The sequence below is a fragment of the Lithobates pipiens genome, unplaced genomic scaffold, assembly GCF_037356315.1.
Source record: "Lithobates pipiens isolate NorthernLeopardFrog02 unplaced genomic scaffold, aLitPip1_a1.2 Scaffold_1, whole genome shotgun sequence".
Classification (NCBI taxonomy): Eukaryota; Metazoa; Chordata; class Amphibia; order Anura; family Ranidae; genus Lithobates; species Lithobates pipiens.
Window position 1 is genome coordinate 120,608,773 of NW_027507685.1, and position 19,732 is coordinate 120,628,504.

At 44.3% G+C, this 19,732-nt stretch overlaps 1 protein-coding gene across 1 annotated transcript in view; it reads right to left on the reverse strand.

Annotated features, from left to right (window-relative positions):
• Window positions 1-4,135, reverse strand: part of LOC143974174 (olfactory receptor 1M1-like) — a 29,028-nt gene extending 24,893 nt beyond the window's left edge. The window contains exon 1 of the mRNA XM_077475307.1: window positions 4,017-4,135. Coding sequence (XP_077331433.1) covers window positions 4,017-4,100 — 84 coding nt within the window. The 5' untranslated portion in view covers window positions 4,101-4,135. The remainder of the gene's footprint in view (window positions 1-4,016) is intronic.
• Between the last annotated feature and the right edge of the window lie 15,597 nt (window positions 4,136-19,732).

Consider the following 19,732-nt stretch of genomic DNA (forward strand, 5'->3'; position numbering starts at 1 on the left):
GCAGGAATACCTAGGGGCAAGGTCAGACTTGGACACCTTTCCCATCGAAAATTACAGGGTCTTGAGGATGGATCACTGGCCAGAGCTTGCACAGTATGCAATTGAGCTACTGGCCTGTCCTGCATCCAACGTTCTTTTTTGGAACGCACATTCTGTGCTGCTGGAGGCTTTGTAACCGATCACAGGGTGCACCTGTTCACCGACTCGGTTGATCAACTGACCTTCATAAAGATGAATCAGTCTTGGATCACCACCAGCTACCAAGCACCTGAAGCTGATAATTTTTTTGGAAATGTCACATCCCTTCAAGACTGCCTATGCTGATGCTGAGTGACTATCTTGTTATGCTGACTGACTATCCTCTTCCTCCTCAATGATCCTGCTGATAGCTTGGAAGAACATTTTTGGTTATGGGCGCCGCCACCAGTGGACTGTAATTACAATTTTTGATGCAATATTTTGCAGGAGGGTTTGTTGCTGCACTCAACTACAATATTTGTGAGTGGTTGCAGTGTTGTGGCACCAGCACCAGTGCCTAAGGCCCAAATTTTAAGCTCCTGTTTAACAGGGGCGTGTAATTACAATTTTTGATGCAATATTTTGCAGCAGGGCTCATTCCTGCGCTCCAAATAGAGTATCTGTGAGGGGTTGCAGTGTCTTGGCACCAGCATCAGACTTGGGAAGCCCATATATCTTGATTCCCTCTCACCAAATCATAGGTATATGTACCTCGCAAGGTACATATACATATACCTATGATTTGGTGAGAGGGAATCAAGATATATGGGCTTCGCAAGTCTGGTGATTTTACAGTGGGCATCCATCTAGAGGATATAAAGCTTTTTCAGCCAAACACGTGAGTGTGAGGCTTATCAGCTGGTGAGTGTACCCACAATGGGGGTTGTCACAATCACAGATGGTGTGGTGAAGGAGTAAATGATTTATTTGGACACTGATTATCACTTTTCACGTGGACTTTATCATTTGGATCCTATTTATTTGGACTGCTATATTTTTATTTTTATTTTTTGGTTCACAGATTTTTGATGTATTTTTTATTACATTTTGATTATTTCTGTTTTTATTGGGTATATTTTTTATTGCTTATTCTGCACTGGAATATTTTGATTAATTATTTTAGGTATATATATTTCTTGTGAGATATTTATACACATATATTTGCATGTTTAGCATTTTTTTATATATATACTTATAGGTGTATATGTAAATGCTATCTTTGTTTTAGGTAGTGTGAATTTAAGCATTCACTTATAGAGCGCTACGTGTCACATTATTTTCTGGTTTAAATGAGAATTGTCACACTGATTTGATACTATGTGTTGCGCTTATGCGTGCGCTGGTTCATACGCTCACTTGATAATTTATCTGGCGCACAAATTGAGGTATGAACCGGCACAGCGCATTCATCTTAGTAAATCAGCCCCTTTGTATTGTCCCTAATGCTGTATGCACTTTGGGTGGGTTTAGCCCATGCACATCGATTCCGGGATTCCTAGACATCATCATTCAGGGAGCTATGCACGGAATACAGAAAACTGGGCATACTTCCCTGAACATGTGCGTCCCTAAACAGGAGTGCCAATCCAGACTGCGTTCAGCTGCAGATTATTTCAGCTTGTCATAGACATTGACAGGCTGCAGTCATCGGGGCTAGATGCTGCACCTATGCCACCTGGGGGCACTAAAACACCAGGAATTGATGCACATGGGCCAAACATTCATTGTGCATGAGGCCTTTAAGTGTATATATCCCTGCCATGGCTTTTTCTTTGTAACATGTAACCAGATAAATCATTGATTTTGTATTACAGTTTCATTTTAGAAATTTTCTGTGTTGCTCATGGTTTGAAGTGAACTGACTTGGTGATGGGCGCAATAGTGATATCTAGTGAAACAATAGCGAATTTATCCCTTCATAGGATGCTCTTGTGATTGATTTAAAAGCATTTGTAAAAGTCTTTTTTTTTTATTATTATATAAAATAAGTAAAATATGTTATACCTGCCTACTCCGTGCAAGCACACTGACTGTGTTGATGAGGGATTTGAGCGCTTTTCTTTTATGCACCCTAAAAACATACATACAGTTGCTGCCAGTGCACATACAATATGCTGTGATGAGCTGAGTTGTCTATAATGGTGATTTTTTAATATGTCCATGTGCGCTGGAAACCCATTCAGAATTTTTGGGCTGCCATGACAAGGAAAGCCACAAGGCACCATTACAGCACATCCGTTAGGGTGAAAAAGTATGAAAGGGCCCCCTAATCTTTGCTCTATCACTCCCTACTCCTATTCTCTTTAAAGCCCAACTTGGAATTTTTTTAATTATCCCTTACAGTGGGGCTGTGCCCACACTGCTAAGGTTGACTGTTAATTCATTCTAGGGCAGAGGAAAAACACTTTAAAGTACCCGCTTCCCTGGCAGATAGCGCCCCCATCCCCTTCACCCCCATGATCCATTGGTGCCATGGTTATGGATCCTGCATTGGTCTTGACTACGTTAGACAGCTGAAGAGATCAAGGGGTTTGGTGTGGGGGTATTGGATTAGCCGTTCACGCTAACTTCCTATAACCAACCCAGACCAGTAAATAATGTTTGGACTATACCGGTACTGTTATCAGTACCGGTATAGTCCAAATCAGTACCGGTATAGTCCAAACATTATTTACTGGTCTGGGTTGGTTATAGGAAGTTAGCGTGAACGGCTACTCCAATACCCCCACACCAAACCCCTTGATCTCTAAAAACTCCTGGATGATGGTACTTGATATATTTTTATTTCTATCAGAGGTGATACTCGTAATTCCTTGAAGACAGCTGAAGAGAACTGGGGTAGCAGCACAGTGGAATGGAGTAAATCTACTTTAAAAAGTCCCCTAGCCCTAAACAAGCAGTTAACCCTTGCAGTTAATTTTTTTTTCCTGGATTTGGGCTTTAGGAGTATTTAACAAACATTTAATACTGTACCTTGCAGTCTTTTTTTTTATTTTATTTTTTTGTATGTGCAGTACAATTATTATAACTCAGATTTAATTACAATAATTACAATAAATGAGACTGCAAAATTCTCATAAATCAGATTTAAATCCAAAAAATTGGTAGACATTGCATGTGAATTCAAAACAAATTGTAGGTTCAGGCATTATCATTTATATACTCAGTTCTTTAACAGCCATCAACAATTTGTCCATGCAATGACCTCACCAGAATGTACAGCTCCTCCAACCACTCTATTTAACACAAGCTCCACAGCTTTTGCAAATGAAAATTCCCATGAAAACATAAACTAGGTATAAAATAAATATGTTTTTAACACATCAGTAAAATAAATCAAAGAAAACACAAAAAGCAATTAACTATTCAAACACTATTTTCTCCATAGTTTTGTCCTACATATATTTTACCTATAAATATTTTACCTGTAAATATGTTACTAAAAATTCAGGTTTGTGCAGTACTGTTATGATATTCAGCCTCAGTTTTCCCAAGCCTTCCAGCTTGCTACATGGACATTGCTTTTCTTTATATTGTATATACATACTGTATATGTTCACTGTTTTGTGTTATTTTTTAATATACACTATACTAGCCAATTGTTTTTTAACAGTTTAATTGTATTTATATACTTCCAGTTATCATCAATTGTCATAAAATACATGAAAATGGTGTATATTGGCAGCTGATTTTAGACAGGCCACCTGCGGATCTCTGATATATGGACATATATTCAGCCATTGCAAAGGGGCACTTAAGTGGGCCTAATTGACTTTGTAAACCAATCTTTAATATGTTGCCTGTTTACTAAAGCATCCCTGTATATATCATTTAACATTAAAAAGACAAGGTGCATAACCATATAACATGTTCCAAAACAACTGTAATTTTTACCCCATGAACAGTGTCTGTTCTAAATGACCCGGTTAGTGAAAGCGATTTCTGTCTCTCTGAAAGCCCGACAGACACCCACCCAGCATGTCCCATGTCATACTCACAGCATCTCCTTTAGCCTCCAGTAACCTCTTTACAATTCTTCCTAATATGAATATTCTTAATACCCTCCAGAGCAAATCCCACATCACCACCACACAAGAGGACGTCAGAACTTGCAAACTTTCTGCAAACCAGACTTCAGTGAAGAAAAAAGAAACTGCATGCATCTTGGGAGTTATTTGGCAAAGTGGTACAAAAAAAAAGAAAAAAGAAAAGTTTAGCTTTCTACAACGTTTTAAAAGTTGTTATAGTTTCTAATTGTTTGTTAACATACTTTGAAGGGAGAAATCCACCTAGCTGTGTTTTTCCAAAGATTTAAAGAGACACTGCCACCTTGCCCATGCATACTTGCTATTTGCCAACATATTTGGCTCAGTACCTGGGACACTGTCACCCTGTCCATGGACCACACTTAACGTACCTGCCATTCTCTCAGTTAAAAACCTTTGTAAGTTACGGAACATGCTCAGTAACGCAAATGGGGGTAACGCTGTGATTCCGGGACACACCCTAGGACACTACATAATCAGGACAGAGCACCTAGATGTGGGACTGTCCCAGCAAATCTGGGACAGATAGCAACTATGTCCATGTGGGACAAAGTGATATTGTCTTTACAGTGGACCCCTGACCTTGACATACTCACCTTACCAGCTTTCCTTTGACTTTCCCTGCTGTCCAACATATGATATTTCCAGGTATGCAGTAGCATGAAACTTCCCTACTCCGAAAATTGGATCTGGCACCCAATCACTAGGCATGCATGGCTAAGGTGACAATGTTTCTTTAACCAGTTAGCGACCGCACCATAGCCGAATGACGGCTACAGCATGGCTTGATAACTCTGGGAGGGCGTACATTGACGTCCTCCCAGAATCCCGCAACCGAGTGCCCCCTGGGGCACGCACCCGGGAATGTCTGTGACCGCTGGGTCCGGATCACGGTCAATGTTCACTGACAGTGACCGTTTACCATGCGATCGCTCCGTTAACCACTTGCTTACTGGGCACTTAAACCCCCCTCAGTCCCAGACCAATTTTCAGCTTTCAGCACTGATGCACTTTGAATGACAATTGCGCGGGCATACAACACTGTACCCAAATGAAATTTTTATCATTTTTTTTCCCACAAATAGAGCTTTCTTTTGATGGTATTTAATTACAGCTGGGAGTTTTATTTTTTGCTAAACAAACAAAAAAAGATGCAAAAAAAAAAAAAAATCATGTTTAATAGTTTGTTATAAAATTTTGCCAACAGGTAATTTTTCTCCTTCATTGAAGTGCGCTGATGAGGCGGCACTGATAGGCTGCACTGGTGGGCACTGATAGGCTGCACTGGTGGGCACTGATAGGCTGCATTGGTGGGCACTGATAGGCTGCACTGGTGGGCACTGATAGGCATAGTTAAGGCGGCACTAATAGGCACAGATAAGGCGGCACCGATGGGCACAGATAAGGCGGCACTGATGGGCAAAGATGGGCACAGATAAGATGGCACGGATGGGTGGCACAGATGGGTGGCACGGATGGGTGGCACTAAGGGGCACTGATAGGTACCACTGATAGATGGGACTGATGGGCACTGATAGGTGGCACTGATAGGTGGCTCTGATAGGTGGCACTGCTGGGCACTGATGGGCGGCACTGCTGGGCACGGATATGTGGCACTGGGGTGCAGCACCTTTGTTGAGGCAGATTGTGGGCACTGCTGGGTGGCACTGTGGGCACTGCTGGGTGGCACGGCTTGGTGGCACTGTGGGCACTGCTGGGTGGCACCTTGGGCACTGCTGGGTGGCACTGACAGGGGGGACACATTTTTTATTGATGTGGCAAAGCAGGGGGCAGGTGAGCACTGGCAGGGGGCAGGTGGGCACTGGCAGGGCTGGCCGTGATCGGGACTGATGTCCCAATTACGGCCGCTGGTGATCGGCTCTTTTTTTTCTCCTCACGGTGACAGGAATAATAGCTGATTACCAGCTCCGTTATATCATTGGCTGACAGCTGATCACGTGATAAGGGTCGGGATCGACCCCTTGCTCGGATCGGTGATCAGGCGAGTCTCATAGACTCGTCGATCACAGAGCGCGCCGTGCGCGCCCCTCAGGGGGCGCGCAGGCTGCTCGTGCATGGGACGACGTCAATAGACGTAGTCCCGGCAAAGGAGATCCGCGCTGTAGCCGTCATTCGGCTATAGCGCGGGTCTCAACTGGTTAAATGAGTGATCACTTGTAAACAAACCGGCATCATGTCCGGTTCCTCTCTCCCCTCTCTGTACTGATTGGTACAGTGTGAGGGGAGAGATCGGGTGCAGCAGCACTGCAGGCTGGATCTGTAGTGCCCACAGCGCTGATATGCACCCATTGCAGCCTCATCCAGCCATCCATGCTCAGCCACCCATGATGTCATATTTATCCAGCAATCCATCCATGCCCAGCCATCCATCCATACTCAGCAATACTCATTCCTCCATCCATGCTCATCCATCCTCAGCAATACTCATCCATCCAGCCATACTCAGTAATACTCATCCATGCTCATCCATCCATCCTCAGCAATACTCATCCATCCATCCCTACTCAGCAATACTCATCCATCCATGCACAGCCATCCCATCCACCCCCATCCATACTCCGCCATACCCAGACGTACTCAGCAATACACAGCCGTTCTCAGCAATACCCAGCCGTACTCGGCCATATGCAGCCATACTCAGCTGTACTCAGCTGTACCCAGCCATACTCAGCAGTACCCAGCCATCCCATCCATTCACAGCCATACTCAGCCATACCCAGTCATATTCAGCCATACACTGGCAGCTGGTGCTCAGGTTTCTTGGAGGAGGGGGGTGGCCTACGGCTCGTTCGCTGCTCCCCCTCCTTGCCGCTCGATCGACACTTCGCTCGCCAATTATCCCTGCTTTACTCCATCTAGGTCGTGGCTTCGGCGGCTTCCCCCCTGCCTCTCCTCCCAAGTCCCAGTGGTCGCTTCTCCTCCCGGCCAAACAGGACTTAGGACTCACTTCCTGATTGGCCGGAAGGAGAAACAGGAAGACATTAGCAAATATTAGTTCACTAATGTCCGACAACAAAAGATAGGGCTCAGGGTGCAGTAGAGCCCACCCTTTTTGAAGCCAAATAGGACCTCAGGCTCTAATCACGTGCGTAAAAAAAAAAAAAACATTGAAATCCATGCGTCTGGCACCCTGCATGTAGATTAGGGGCCAGGCGCATGGATGAAGGGGGCGGCACCCCATATGAGCGTCCGCCACTGAATCAGAACCCCTCACCCCACTTGCAGTATATCACTTTAGATTTGAACTTTAGGAATTATATTTTTTGCATAATTATATCGGATCAGCTTGGCTCAATGTAAGTATGCATATCTTATACCTGAGGGCTGCTGGGGATGCTGTAAATCACTGTAGTAGTCCAGATTACATACATTTAGAGCTGTGATCTTTCAGGTTCTGTGTGAGCTGTTTATCTTTCTGCACACAGAACACAGGGGCTCATTCCTTTTGCACCTCTGCCATTAATAGAACGCCTTGGACTTTTTTTTTCCAATTAATATAATGGGTTCTATAAACGAACAAGGTGGAGAGGATGGATAGAGGTGTAAGCAAAAAATATAATTCCTGGAGTTTAGCTTTAAAAAAAGGACCTTATCCCTCAATATTTTAGAAAACGACATGAAGACGGCCTTAAACGTAATTAGTACACTTACCTACCTCCATGCTGCCTCTCTTACTCCTTTCATCCTCTTTACGGTGCCTCTCTCTATGTTGCATGTGCTTTTGCTCCCACGCTTCAATTTTTAAATGCTTTAGCCCTTGTACACACGGTCGGACATTCTGACAACCAAATCCGTTGGATTTTGTCCGAAACTGTTGTATACACACGGTCGGACAAAGTTGTCGGAAAATCCGATTGTACATAACTTGATGACGTTATTTTGTTACAAGGGGACTACATTCAGGCTAGTAGCCAATAGCTTTGGTCTAGGAATTTGATCTGAGCATGCGTGGCACTTTGTCCATCGGAGTAGGCTACACATGATCGGAGTATGTCCGATCTGAGCATTTTGTTGGAAAATTTTACGGACAAGTTGGAAAACTTGGTCCGTCGGATACTCAGATGGAAACAGTCCGATGGAGACCACACACAGTCGGATTATCCGACAAAACGGTCTGATAGGACACATTCCGTCGGAATCTCCGACCGTGTGTACAAGGGCTTACAGGGTCAGCTCACAATATAGTACTAATACACGTGTGAGATGGAGCATATGATGTCATAAGGCTCATCTCATGCACACACACACCGTACAACATTACATGAATTCATAAAAAAAACAAGCTTTTTCTTGAGATCTCTTTAGAAACAGATAAATGAAACACTGTATGGCGTGTGGGCAATATGAATCACATGCTGTTATCCGCTCCATCTTGTGTACGTTCAGTATGACAATAAACGCATCTGGAATGCTGATACAGGGGGACTTAGAAATAGAATATATCTTGGAAGCAAGCATAATTAATATACTTTTAGGCATGCTCAAATTTATATGATGTTGATAGCCTTAAACCGGGTTCACATATGCCGCTGGTTCGTGCCTGGGGTCCAGTGCGTGTCTGTTCACTGGGTCAGGAGCAATTCAGGCCTGAATTCGCACCTGAACCGAACCCAATCATGCACAGGACCTTTCTACAATCCGGACCGCGGACGTCTGGGACTTGTGTGAACCGGCTTCACGGAGAGCCGGTCACACTCGCCTGTCATGCGAATTGGATGTGGGGATACATTGAGGTAAAAAACCTGCTGTGCTGCAGGATTCCCTCTTAACCCTACTTACCTGAGCTCAAGCTCGATCCATCTCTGTGCATGAGAGCACAGGCTCTCTCCACTCTTTCCCTCCTCACAGGGCAGATTGATAAAAGCAAGCAGGAGCCAGGATCGGGGCTGCTCTGTGCAAAACAATTGCACAGAGCAGGTAAGTACACCAACATGCAAAAGCTTCAGCAATTGAGATTTTATTGGATGATGGACATTTCACATCTTTGCTCACCTTAAACCTGGACGCCATGATGTTGTCAAAACACGCTTATAATTATCCAACTTTTTCTCTCAACCACTTAGCTCATCTTCTTCCCTGAAGAAAGGAAACCTTTCAGCTGATATACTAAGTTGAGTGATAATTCTTCAGTGTGAAAAGCAAATTCCTGTTCACTTTGTATACTCAATCATGTGCAAATGAAAGAAGTAGAGTTTGATTTTCAAATGGTTGGTCCATTGAAGTGAATATTCACATCATTTATTGAATGAACGATCTCCACGTCTTTGCCACCCGTGTTGCTATGCTTTTGTGTGCTTCAAACAGGCTTTACATTCCTGTACAAGTTTGCCATTTGATGGTTCATTCACTCCTTGTCTGGTAAAAAGTTTCTCCCCAGGATAGGAGTGAGGGGAATCACACCATAAATAAGGTGAAGTTTCAGAATGTCCAAATGTGCAAAGGTGCGACAAGTGGTATGGATTCCACTTAGTGTTAAAGTGCAAGGTGCAGCATGTAGGGTAGCATCAGTGGGGTGACATAGTGACAATAGGTGAATCTTCGGTGAGAAATGCCACCCGCAGGTGTACTAACTTATTACCTTACAGCTGCAAAGTAAGCATCATATAGTAAAGCCAGTGGGTCACTCTGGGGCAGAAGGAAAGGAGCCTCTTTCCTTTCTTCTCAGTTGTAGATCACCTAAAGGGTCACAGCTTGTTACCAGGGACAGGTACTCAGCAGAGCGGTTTGCTCCCAGTGTGTCAAGCAGGTAAAATAGAGAAACATAGGAGAGGCTCTCTGGTGTAGTATGTTTAACACTCGATGTAAGTTTATTCAACATAAAGCAAAAAATAGGGTACTCACATTTAAAACTAGCAACAGCGCATTGTATACAAACGAGCAGCAAGCTTGGATGCATTTGACACAGGCTTTTATGCTTAGATAAATGGTACCCGAGCCTCGCAAAGAAGACTCAAGATCCTGCAAGGTTTTGCCTTCAATGTGGCCTCTGTGCGCTGGACCCTGTGGAGTGAAAATCCTGGACACTACAGCGCTAAGGCATTTCCTGCAGGGTGCTGTACAGGTCCAAGGGAGTGGTCCCTAAACATGAAAAGGGTACCCAGTCCTTGAAGGTCCAAGTTACAGGAACCCGTCCTGAAGGATGAAAATTGGGCCCTTAGTTTCTAAGTGGCCCTCTGCCTGGACGTGTAAGTGAAACCCCTTATTTTTCTTATTGTGGGGTGCCAGTCAAGCTAGCTAAAAGCTGGACATCTTTGTGAGGTTATCATACGGGGGAGCTATAGGCTAGTTGTGGGTGTTCTGCCGTGCTAAGCAGTTTGTTTGTTTGGCGGCCATGACGTACAGGGCTTTGTCACACATGTGCAGTAGCCTTTGTCTGGGTGCACGAATATTTCTGTCATATGCGTATACAGTCACGCCCGTTCGCTGGGACTGCGCATGTGCTTTAATACTACACCCAAATACTCTGTTTGTGGCTATTAAATGTCTTCCAAAAAGAGGAGCGGGACTAAAACCACAGGGAAGGGCGCACCTATGTCGTCAGTAGTTCCTGATGAACCTAGTCATATCCCTAGCGTTGTATCCCCTGAGGGACCAGAGGCTTCCGGGGAATCTGAGCCGCGGCACCTATCTGGTATTGTGCCTACAGTCAACGCTGCTGCTTCACCTTTCACTAAGGATGAACTGTCCTCAGCCGGGTTTGAGCACAGGCTGGCATGATTGTCTCCATCCTGCAGGGTGGCAGGAAGCGTGACAGATCCCCTTCCCGGAGTGTCCTAGCATGAATGGGTTGAGGATGGGGAAAAGCTTAAAGCTCAGGATTCAAGGAGTGCTTTTATATCCCATGGATGAAAAGCTCACTATAAAATGGAGCATGCCAGCCGTAGATGCAGCAGTCTCTTTCTTCTCTAGAACTTAACTTGTCTAGTAGATAACGTAAAGGGCTTGAAAGACCCTGTTGACAAGAAATTGGCGTTATTATCAAAAGCTTCCCTTTCTTTGGCCAGTTCAGCTATTCAGCCAGCCGTTGCAGCAAATAGTATTTGCCAGTCCGTAAAGGATCAGGTCAAACGGCCTAATCCAATCAAATCAAAAGGCCTAACCAGGAGGATGATCTGCCTGAAAGTAAGACAGATATTCCTCGAGCGCTGTGTTTTGCTGTTGATGCTTTAAAGCAGGGATATGCAATTAGCGGACCTCCAGCTGTTGCAGAAATACAAGTCCCATAAAGGCATAGCAAGACATTGACAGCCACAAGCATGACACCCAGAGACAGAGGCATGATGAGACTTGTAGTTTTGCAGCAGCTGGAGGTCTGCTAATTGCATATCCCTGCTTTAAAGGATTCAATACTGCAGGTTTCTCATCTGGCTCTCTTGTCTGTACATATGCAGAGAATTTTATAACTTAAGAACTGGTCAGCCGAGCTTCTTTGTAAAAAGTTATTGTCAGGTTTCCCATTTTATGGGGAACGTTTGTTTGGTGATCACTTGGAGAAATATATCCAAAAGATTTCCGGAGGGAAGAGTTCTCTACTTCCTGTGAAGAAAAGCACCAGACGCCCCTTGTTTAAAAACCCAGGGACTGCTTCATTAAATGTCTCAGCGCCAGGGCGGCTCTGCCCCCAACAGGGTGTTAGGGCCAAGGGCAAGCCACAAGACCAGGGCCAGAAAAGGCCCTGGGTCCAAAATTCTTCTAAACCCAGCACCAAGCCCTCCTTTTGAGGGGACGCACTCCAATGACAGTGGCCTATTTAAACCACCAAGGCGGTACCAGGAGTCATTCAGCTCTGAATGAGGTGAACTACATACTAGCCTGGGGAGAGGGACATGTGCCAATCATATCGGCAGTCCATATCCCGGGAGTAGAGAACTGGAAGGCAGATTATCTCAGCCGCCAGCAGATGTGCCCAGGGCAATGGTCCCTACACCCAGAGGTGTTCCAGGAAATTAGCCAATGTTGGGGATGGCCAGTGGTCAACCTATTGGTATTCAGGTTCAACAACAAGTTACAGCAGTTTGTGTCTCGGACAAGAGATTCCCTGACAATTGGAGCAGATGCTCTGATGGTTCAATGGAGCCAGTACTCCCTGGCTTATGCTTTTCTTCCGATCCCTCTCTTTCCACATAATTGGAGACATGGGTTCCAGTCATTCTGGTGGCACCGGCCTGGTCCAGATGGCCCTGGTTCCTGGAGATTGTGAGACTGACAATAGACAGGCCATGGACGCTTCCATGTCGCCCAGATCTACTGTCTCAAGGTCCTATATTTCACCCCAATTTACAGTCTCTATATTTGATGGCATGGCTATTGAAGTCAGGGTGTTAAAGGACCGTGGCATCTCAGGACCAGGGATGTCTACTCCAGTGAATGCTAGAAAAGCTGTCACTCAGAAATATGTGATTGGGAGGATTCTATCTTTTCTACAGTCAGCTGTGGAAATCAAATTGGCTTTGAGTACAATCAGAAGTCAAGTTTTGGCTCCATCAGTATTCTTCCAAAGGCCTTTAGCTTCTCATTCACTGATCTGAAACCTTTATGCAAGGGACAACTCGCTTGCTTCCCCCATTAGGTCACCTATGTGTCCTTGGGAATTGAACTTGGTGCTGTCTGTGTTACAGAAACAACCATTTGAACCTATTAAGGAAATTCCATTAGACTTGCTGTCACGCAATCTAGCCTTTCTGATGGCTATCATCTAGGCTAGAAGGGTGTCGGAGTTGGCGTCCCTTTTGTGCAGGGAACCATACTTGGTCCTTCACCATGACAGGGTTATGTTATGACCTGTTCCATCCTTTTTGCCAAAAGTGGTGTCGGCCTTTCCTTTAAATCAGAGTATTATTTTGCCTTCTTTTTTCTCTCAGCCTCATTCAGTGGAAGAGAGATGATTGCATTCTCTGGACGTTGTCTGGGCAGTCAAGGTTTATTTGTCTATATCTGTGGAGATCCGAGGATCAGTCTCTTTTTTTGTTTTACCAAAAGGACCTAAGAAGGGGTAGGCAGCTTCCAAAGCTTTCATTGCCAATTGGTTCCGTCAATTGGTCATTCAGGCCTATGGTCTGAAACATAAAGCTGCCTGCTTTATGGTGAGAACTCATTATTTGACAGGGTTGTGTTACGACCTGTTCCATCCTTTTTGCCAAAAGTGGTGTCGGCCTTTCCTTTAAATCAGGGCATTATTTTGCCTTCTTTTTTCTCTCAGACTCATTCAGCGGAAGAGAGATGACTGCATTCTCTGGACGTTGTCTGGGCAGTCAAGGTTTATTTGTCTAGATCTGCGGAGATCCGAGGATCAGTCTCTTTTTTTTTGCTTTACCAAAAGGACCTAAGAAGGGGCAGGCAGCTTCCAAAGCTTCCATTGCCAATTGGGTCCGTCAATTGGTCATTCAGGCCTATTGTCTGAAACATAAAGCTGCCTGCTTTATGGTGAGAGCTCATTATACCAGGGGTGTAGGAACCTCCTGGGCTTTTCGCCATCAGGTATCTCTGGCTCAGATTTATAAGGCTGCTATCTTCAGTGCATACGTTCACAAAATTTTACCAAGTGGATGTTCGAGCAGCTGAGTATTTGGCTTTTGCCCGCAGTGCACTGTGGGCTGCCGTATAAGCTCTGATGGCTATTGTTTGGCAGTTTGTCTCCCTCCCCTCAAGGCTATTGCTCTGGGATGTCCCAGCAGGTAATGAATATTAGCCTGACTCTGTGTCCCATGATATATGAAAAAGAAAATAGGATTTTTCGTCATACTTATCTGTAAAATCCTTTTATTTGAGTACATCATGGGACACAGAGATCCCTCCCCTCTTTTTTGAGGATTAAGTGCTTTCTACAAAACTAAAGTACTTTCTGTATGGGATGGGTTATATAGGGGATCACTTCCTGCTTGAAGACCTTTGGTCTACCAGTGTCCATTCACCTGATGATGAAGTATAACCCAGCAGGTAATGAATATTAAAGAAAGAATGTGAAAAACTGCGCTAAGGTAAAAGAAAAAGTGTAAATTATATGTACTCTAAAGTGATACCTGTGGGAATGAACGTTTAGCTGCGGCTTTGCTGTGTCACATAAATACAGAAAAAATGAAAAAATATACTACTAAGCCGCGCTTAACTTATGCAGACAACTGATTGTGCACAAAAAAATTATAAATTAAAAACTCAGTATAATAACCATATATAAATTAGTGAACATGTGTGCATAATGTAAAGCACATATAGAGAACTTTGAACATAAAAAATTGACCCTTACAACATAAATTTCCGTTATGTGGGCCTCTATCCGCATAAAGGAAAATAAAGCAAATAAAACAAAAACATCCAGTATTTAAACAGTGAGTCCATATACATAAACCACAAAAACGATTATTATAAAGTGTGAAGATGAAGTCCTTCCAAAACTAAACCACCATATTCATGGAAAAACAGCCACTTAGTCCAATGAGAGGGTAAGTGTTCAATCCGCCACCAACATGTGATAAAAATTTGCCGCTTACCAGAAAAACATGACCCCCCCACTACAGAGGGTCACACGAGACTTGTAAGAACGACTTCCGGCCAAAGGGGGATCCTCACTTTCCTCCTGGTTCCACTACTCCAGTGGGGATTGGGAAGAAGGCCTGTTCCCAAGCGTATTCCTCAAAGACCCAAAGAAGGACTCAAAAGAAGGGACATCGGGACCATAAAGGGAAGATAAAACTCTAAATAGTGTAAAACCCTTTATTTCTCAAAATAAAAAAAGTAAAAATGCACTTACAAATGTATAAAAGAAAATAAGCCTTAAGTCCGTTGCGCCGGCCGGACGCACACAGACAGACCTGTTCTCCTGGAAACCGTCACAAACACGAGGTGATGTATAGCGTACCACTCATCCCTACGCGTTTCGCAACAAATTGCGTCATCCAGGGGCACGAGCGGCACGCTGCGTCACCTCCATTTATATTGTCTCTATCCTCCAAACCTCACTCTGGGCACCTGGCTGTTCCCACCAAAACCAAGCCTCATTCTGATGTCTATACCTGATTGGTCAGATCCCCACCCCCTAGACCAATCAAAGACTGGATCCGGGTCAGAAAACCACACCCCCCAAAGGGCAACCAATCGCATTAGTTTCCTAATGTCTATCCAGACTATGATGGAACCAATGATCAAGCGCACAAAAACACTGGTATTATGTTATCCTACCAAGTCTCCTGGGTCACACAGCCATCCACACTAGTACATACCTCCAACTGTAAAAGAGGGGAAGAGGAACGTGGGACATCATGTTAAAAATCCTCCCGCCCCACTTCCGGTCTACTACCATCCTGTGAAGCCAAGCCTCGCTTTCAGTCTATGATGACTTCCGGTTCGGCGAGGTCTGGTATGCAAACTCCTAGTATTTGGTGTTCAACTATATTCAGTGTAACGTGCGCCCATCTAAATTAGTGTATATCTCTATCTCTTTGGGAAAAATGTTAAAAAAAGGGGGAATGAACATGGAATACTATATTGGGACTTCTCCCGCCCCACTTCCGGTTTACGGACGCCCCACTTCCGGTTTGCGGCCGCCCCACTTCCGGTTGACGGCCGTCCATTGAAGCCAAGCCTCGCTCTCACTCTCGGCTGGCTTCCGGTCCGGCGTCATCGCTCAATAGATGGGCCCACAATAACCACGCCTCACTTCCGCTGTCATATCCAGTATATGGCTACGACAGTCAAGCCTCATTCCCATTTCTCTATGTCATATCCGGTCTATGGCTCACTAAAGAAGCTACCAAGCCTCATTTTCATCAGCCTGTAGTCTCCAGTGCGTCCCATCCGGTAGCCAATCACCGTCCGGTCGGGCACGCACCTATTAGCCATAGAGTCAAGCTAATGTCCCTCACAAAGGTAGCATCTATGTTAGGGCGCCACCTAGCGCCCCAATTGTGGAACCACACACAGTCCCACACAAAACAAAATCTCCATTAATAATCTAATAGACAAAACGCGGTTACCACACATATCAGCCCAGATACCAGGCTCAGGCTACTTTAAAATACAATCTATATACTCTTACAGCTTGGGGGAACATGATATCACCCCAACAGAAGAGGAGAAAAGTACCATAGATGAAAAATTAAGAGATAAAAAATAATAATAAAAAATAAAAAATGATAAAATAAAAATATAAAAAATATGAAAAATACAATCAATAATGAATTTAAAAATAAATGATAGGGAACTTGTTCTGGTACATGGGGGCTCAGCCCACATCAAATGGAGGCGGATCAATCACCAGACCCCTCTCCTCGCTAAGTCCTAAGATCGGAATACACAAAAAAAATAAAATAAAAAAAATAAACCTCCATAATTTTAACCCCCAAAAAAAGGGGCATTGCTGACTTCCTTGGGGTGCCATTGATATATGAAAAATATTAAATCAATGTTACGTTCCCATCATTCCATATAGACAGATTCTTGTGACCCCTTACCACATGCCACTTCACACTAAGATCCTACAATCGGGATATACCAAGATTTACCATAGTTCTGACCTTGGGGACTCCCTCCCAAGCATCCCCTTTGGACATATGTCATAAAGCCACCGGCTAGTGGGCAGTCTAGTGGGGAGAGCTCACAATATCATAAATTGAACATAGTATGTAAACAGACTTAGAAAAGCTACCATCCTTGACTTGGTAAAAATAAAACATCATATAAAGCTATATTCCCCATTTTCAAAAAACGTCTCCCACAAAGGACATGGAAAGTTACTCAATAATAAATACAAGACAATGCCCACAGCATACCAATTTCAGTCCTTATTATGGGCCCCACAATAACTGGGGTTCCTTATTTTACAAAGGATATTCACAAAGTGAACAAACAACTGGAAGAATGTGGCAGGGACGTGCGCGCCCTCACGAATTGTTGATGAAAGCGTTCACGTCCGTGTCCACATTCAACCCGAACGGAACATAAGTTTTGAGTCTGTATATCCAGGCCATTTCTTGTCTGGAGGTCTCTCGAACAAGTGACTCACCCCTCCAATGGGGTCTGTATTTGCCAATACCCACATATAGCGTGTTGGAGGGGTCTCTATTGTGTACTTCGTCAAAATGGCGTGACACCGGATGTTTATCGAAACCCCTCCTAATGTTGCCAATGTGTTCATTGAGCCTAGTCTTCAGTGCCCTTTTGGTCCTCCCTACATATTGGAGGCCGCAAGGGCACTGAATCAAATATTCTACTCCCTCGGACGAGCAGGTAATAAAGGATTCAATCTCATAAGATCTTGATGTACTCGTGGATGAAAACTTGTAAATCTTCCTGTCTTTACAGCTATTTAAAGTACACACTTGACAATTTCAGCATTTATAATAGCCTTTCATATCCTGAAAAAAAGATCTATTCGCTTTTGGGGGGTCGTGCACACTTGGTGCCACCCTGCTCCCCAGGGTTGATGCTCCCTTAAATACCACCTGTGGTTTGGATGGTAAGACAGTGCCAAGGACTGGGTCACTTGTTAACAAATGCCAATGCTTTTGTATTAGCTGTTTGATACTGTTGTGTTGAAAAAGTGGTGATAAATGGGATCCTATTTTGTGCAATTGCGTCACCAGGTCTCCTGTCCCCTAACAATGTTGTTCTATCCTGTGCTCGGGCTGTTTGAAGTGCTTTTAATAGATGATCGTTGTTATATCCCTTTTCTAAAAATCTCTTTGAAAGGAGGGTAGCCTGATCTTCAAAGGTGCTAATTTCAGTGCAATTGCGCCTCAAACGCGTAAATTGCCCTTGAGGTACAGCCCTCAACCAGGGTTCATAATGACAACTGTCTAGGGGGATGTAGGAGTTACGATCGGTTGTTTTGAAGAAGGTTGATGTTACAAAACAATCACCCTCTATCTTAATCCTAAGGTCTAGGAAACATATCTCTGTCTGACTGGCCTCAAAATTGAACTTGATGCCCCTATTATTCATATTGAGGTTGGCCATAAATGATTGTAATTCAGTCTCCGCTCCCTCCCATAGGAGGAGGACGTCATCAATGTATCATGCCCATAGGGCCACTTCCGGTCTCCTAGGGGCATCGATGACGTCCTCCTCCCATTTGGCCATGAATAAATTGGCCAAGCTAGGGGCATACTTAGCCCCCATGGCCACTCCCCTATCCTGGCGATAAAATTGATTATCAAACCAGAAATAGTTGTGACTTGCTGCATATTCCAAAAGTTCCATAATGAACTCGATCTGTGCGGGCACAAGGCTTGACCCCCTCTCCATGTATAGTCTAACAGCTTCTAGGCCCAAACGATGTGGAATAATCGTATATAGTGACGTCACATCGGCCGTCACTAACCAAAGACCCCTCTTGGGGGTTAATCTGGACAAGGTGTTAATGACTTGTTTCGTGTCCTTGATATAGGACGGCATGGTGTGAACTAATGGCTGTAGAAAATGGTCTATGTATTTGCCCACCCGGGACGTGATGGAGTCTATACCGCTCACTATCGGACGTCCCGGGGGGCAAGTTACACTTTTATGTATTTTAGGGAGATAATAGATTATGGGCGTACGGGGGGCACGCGGTACCAAAAACAACCTCTCCTTTTCGTTAAGAATCACCTTATGGAAGCCCTGAGTGACAATACCCTCCAAAGTCTTTTTGTAATGCAGGACGGGATTCCTATTTAGGATGGTATAGGTCTCATTGTCATCCAAAATGCAATGCATTTCTTTCAAATAATCATCGCGGTCCAACACCACAATCCCCCCCCCCTTATCTGCTGGTCTGATAACCAAAGATTTATTAGTACACAATGAATCTAACCCAACCTCAAGTTCCCTCTGCATCCTGACCTTCCTCACTTTAAGAGAATCAAGATCACGCAGTACTACATCTCTAAAAACCTTGATGTTGGGCGGTATAGGGCCAGGGGGATTAAAAAGAGACACATTAGAAAGATTAGAGTGTTGGAACACTGATCTACTTCTTCCTCCATCGGGGATTGTACTACTGAGCATGTACCTTTTAATATTCAACTTACGGACGTACTTGTGTATGTCCATGTACGTCTGGAACTTGCTCATGTTCCTTGGTGGGGCAAATTTTAAGCCTTTGTCTCATAGTCTTTTCTCAGGATCCGATAGAGTCTGTTTGCTCAAATTGAAAATGCTAGACCCTATGGTCTCCTTCTTTTTAGCTGACTGGATTCTCCTCCCCCCTCTGCTTCCTCTCTTTGTTCTACGGGTCTTTTTATGCCCCTGTTGTCCCTGTGAAAATCCAAATTTTGACCATCTCTCCTCCTGGGAGAGTCTGTATAAAGTAAGGGCCTACGGTCATCCTGTCTCCATCCGAGTCCTCCCCTCCCTCCCAAAACAACTGGGTGGTGGGGGGGTCCCATATTCTCTGAGTCCTGTGTATAATCAGAATAATGATGTGTCCTGGGGCCATTATCATGACCCCCTCTGTTCCTCGGGCCATCTACCTGTCTATTGTAATCAGAGGCTTCTAAATCATACAAAGGAAAAAAAACGATTTTGGGTATTGATCTCTGTATCATAATTGACATTTTCTCTATTATAACATGACACATGGGTCCTATAATATCCCTGTGTCAGGCTACGAGGGGGCCGTCCATTCTGGGAACCGACCTGCGTCCACCTTATATTTGGATGTTGGTAGGGGTCGG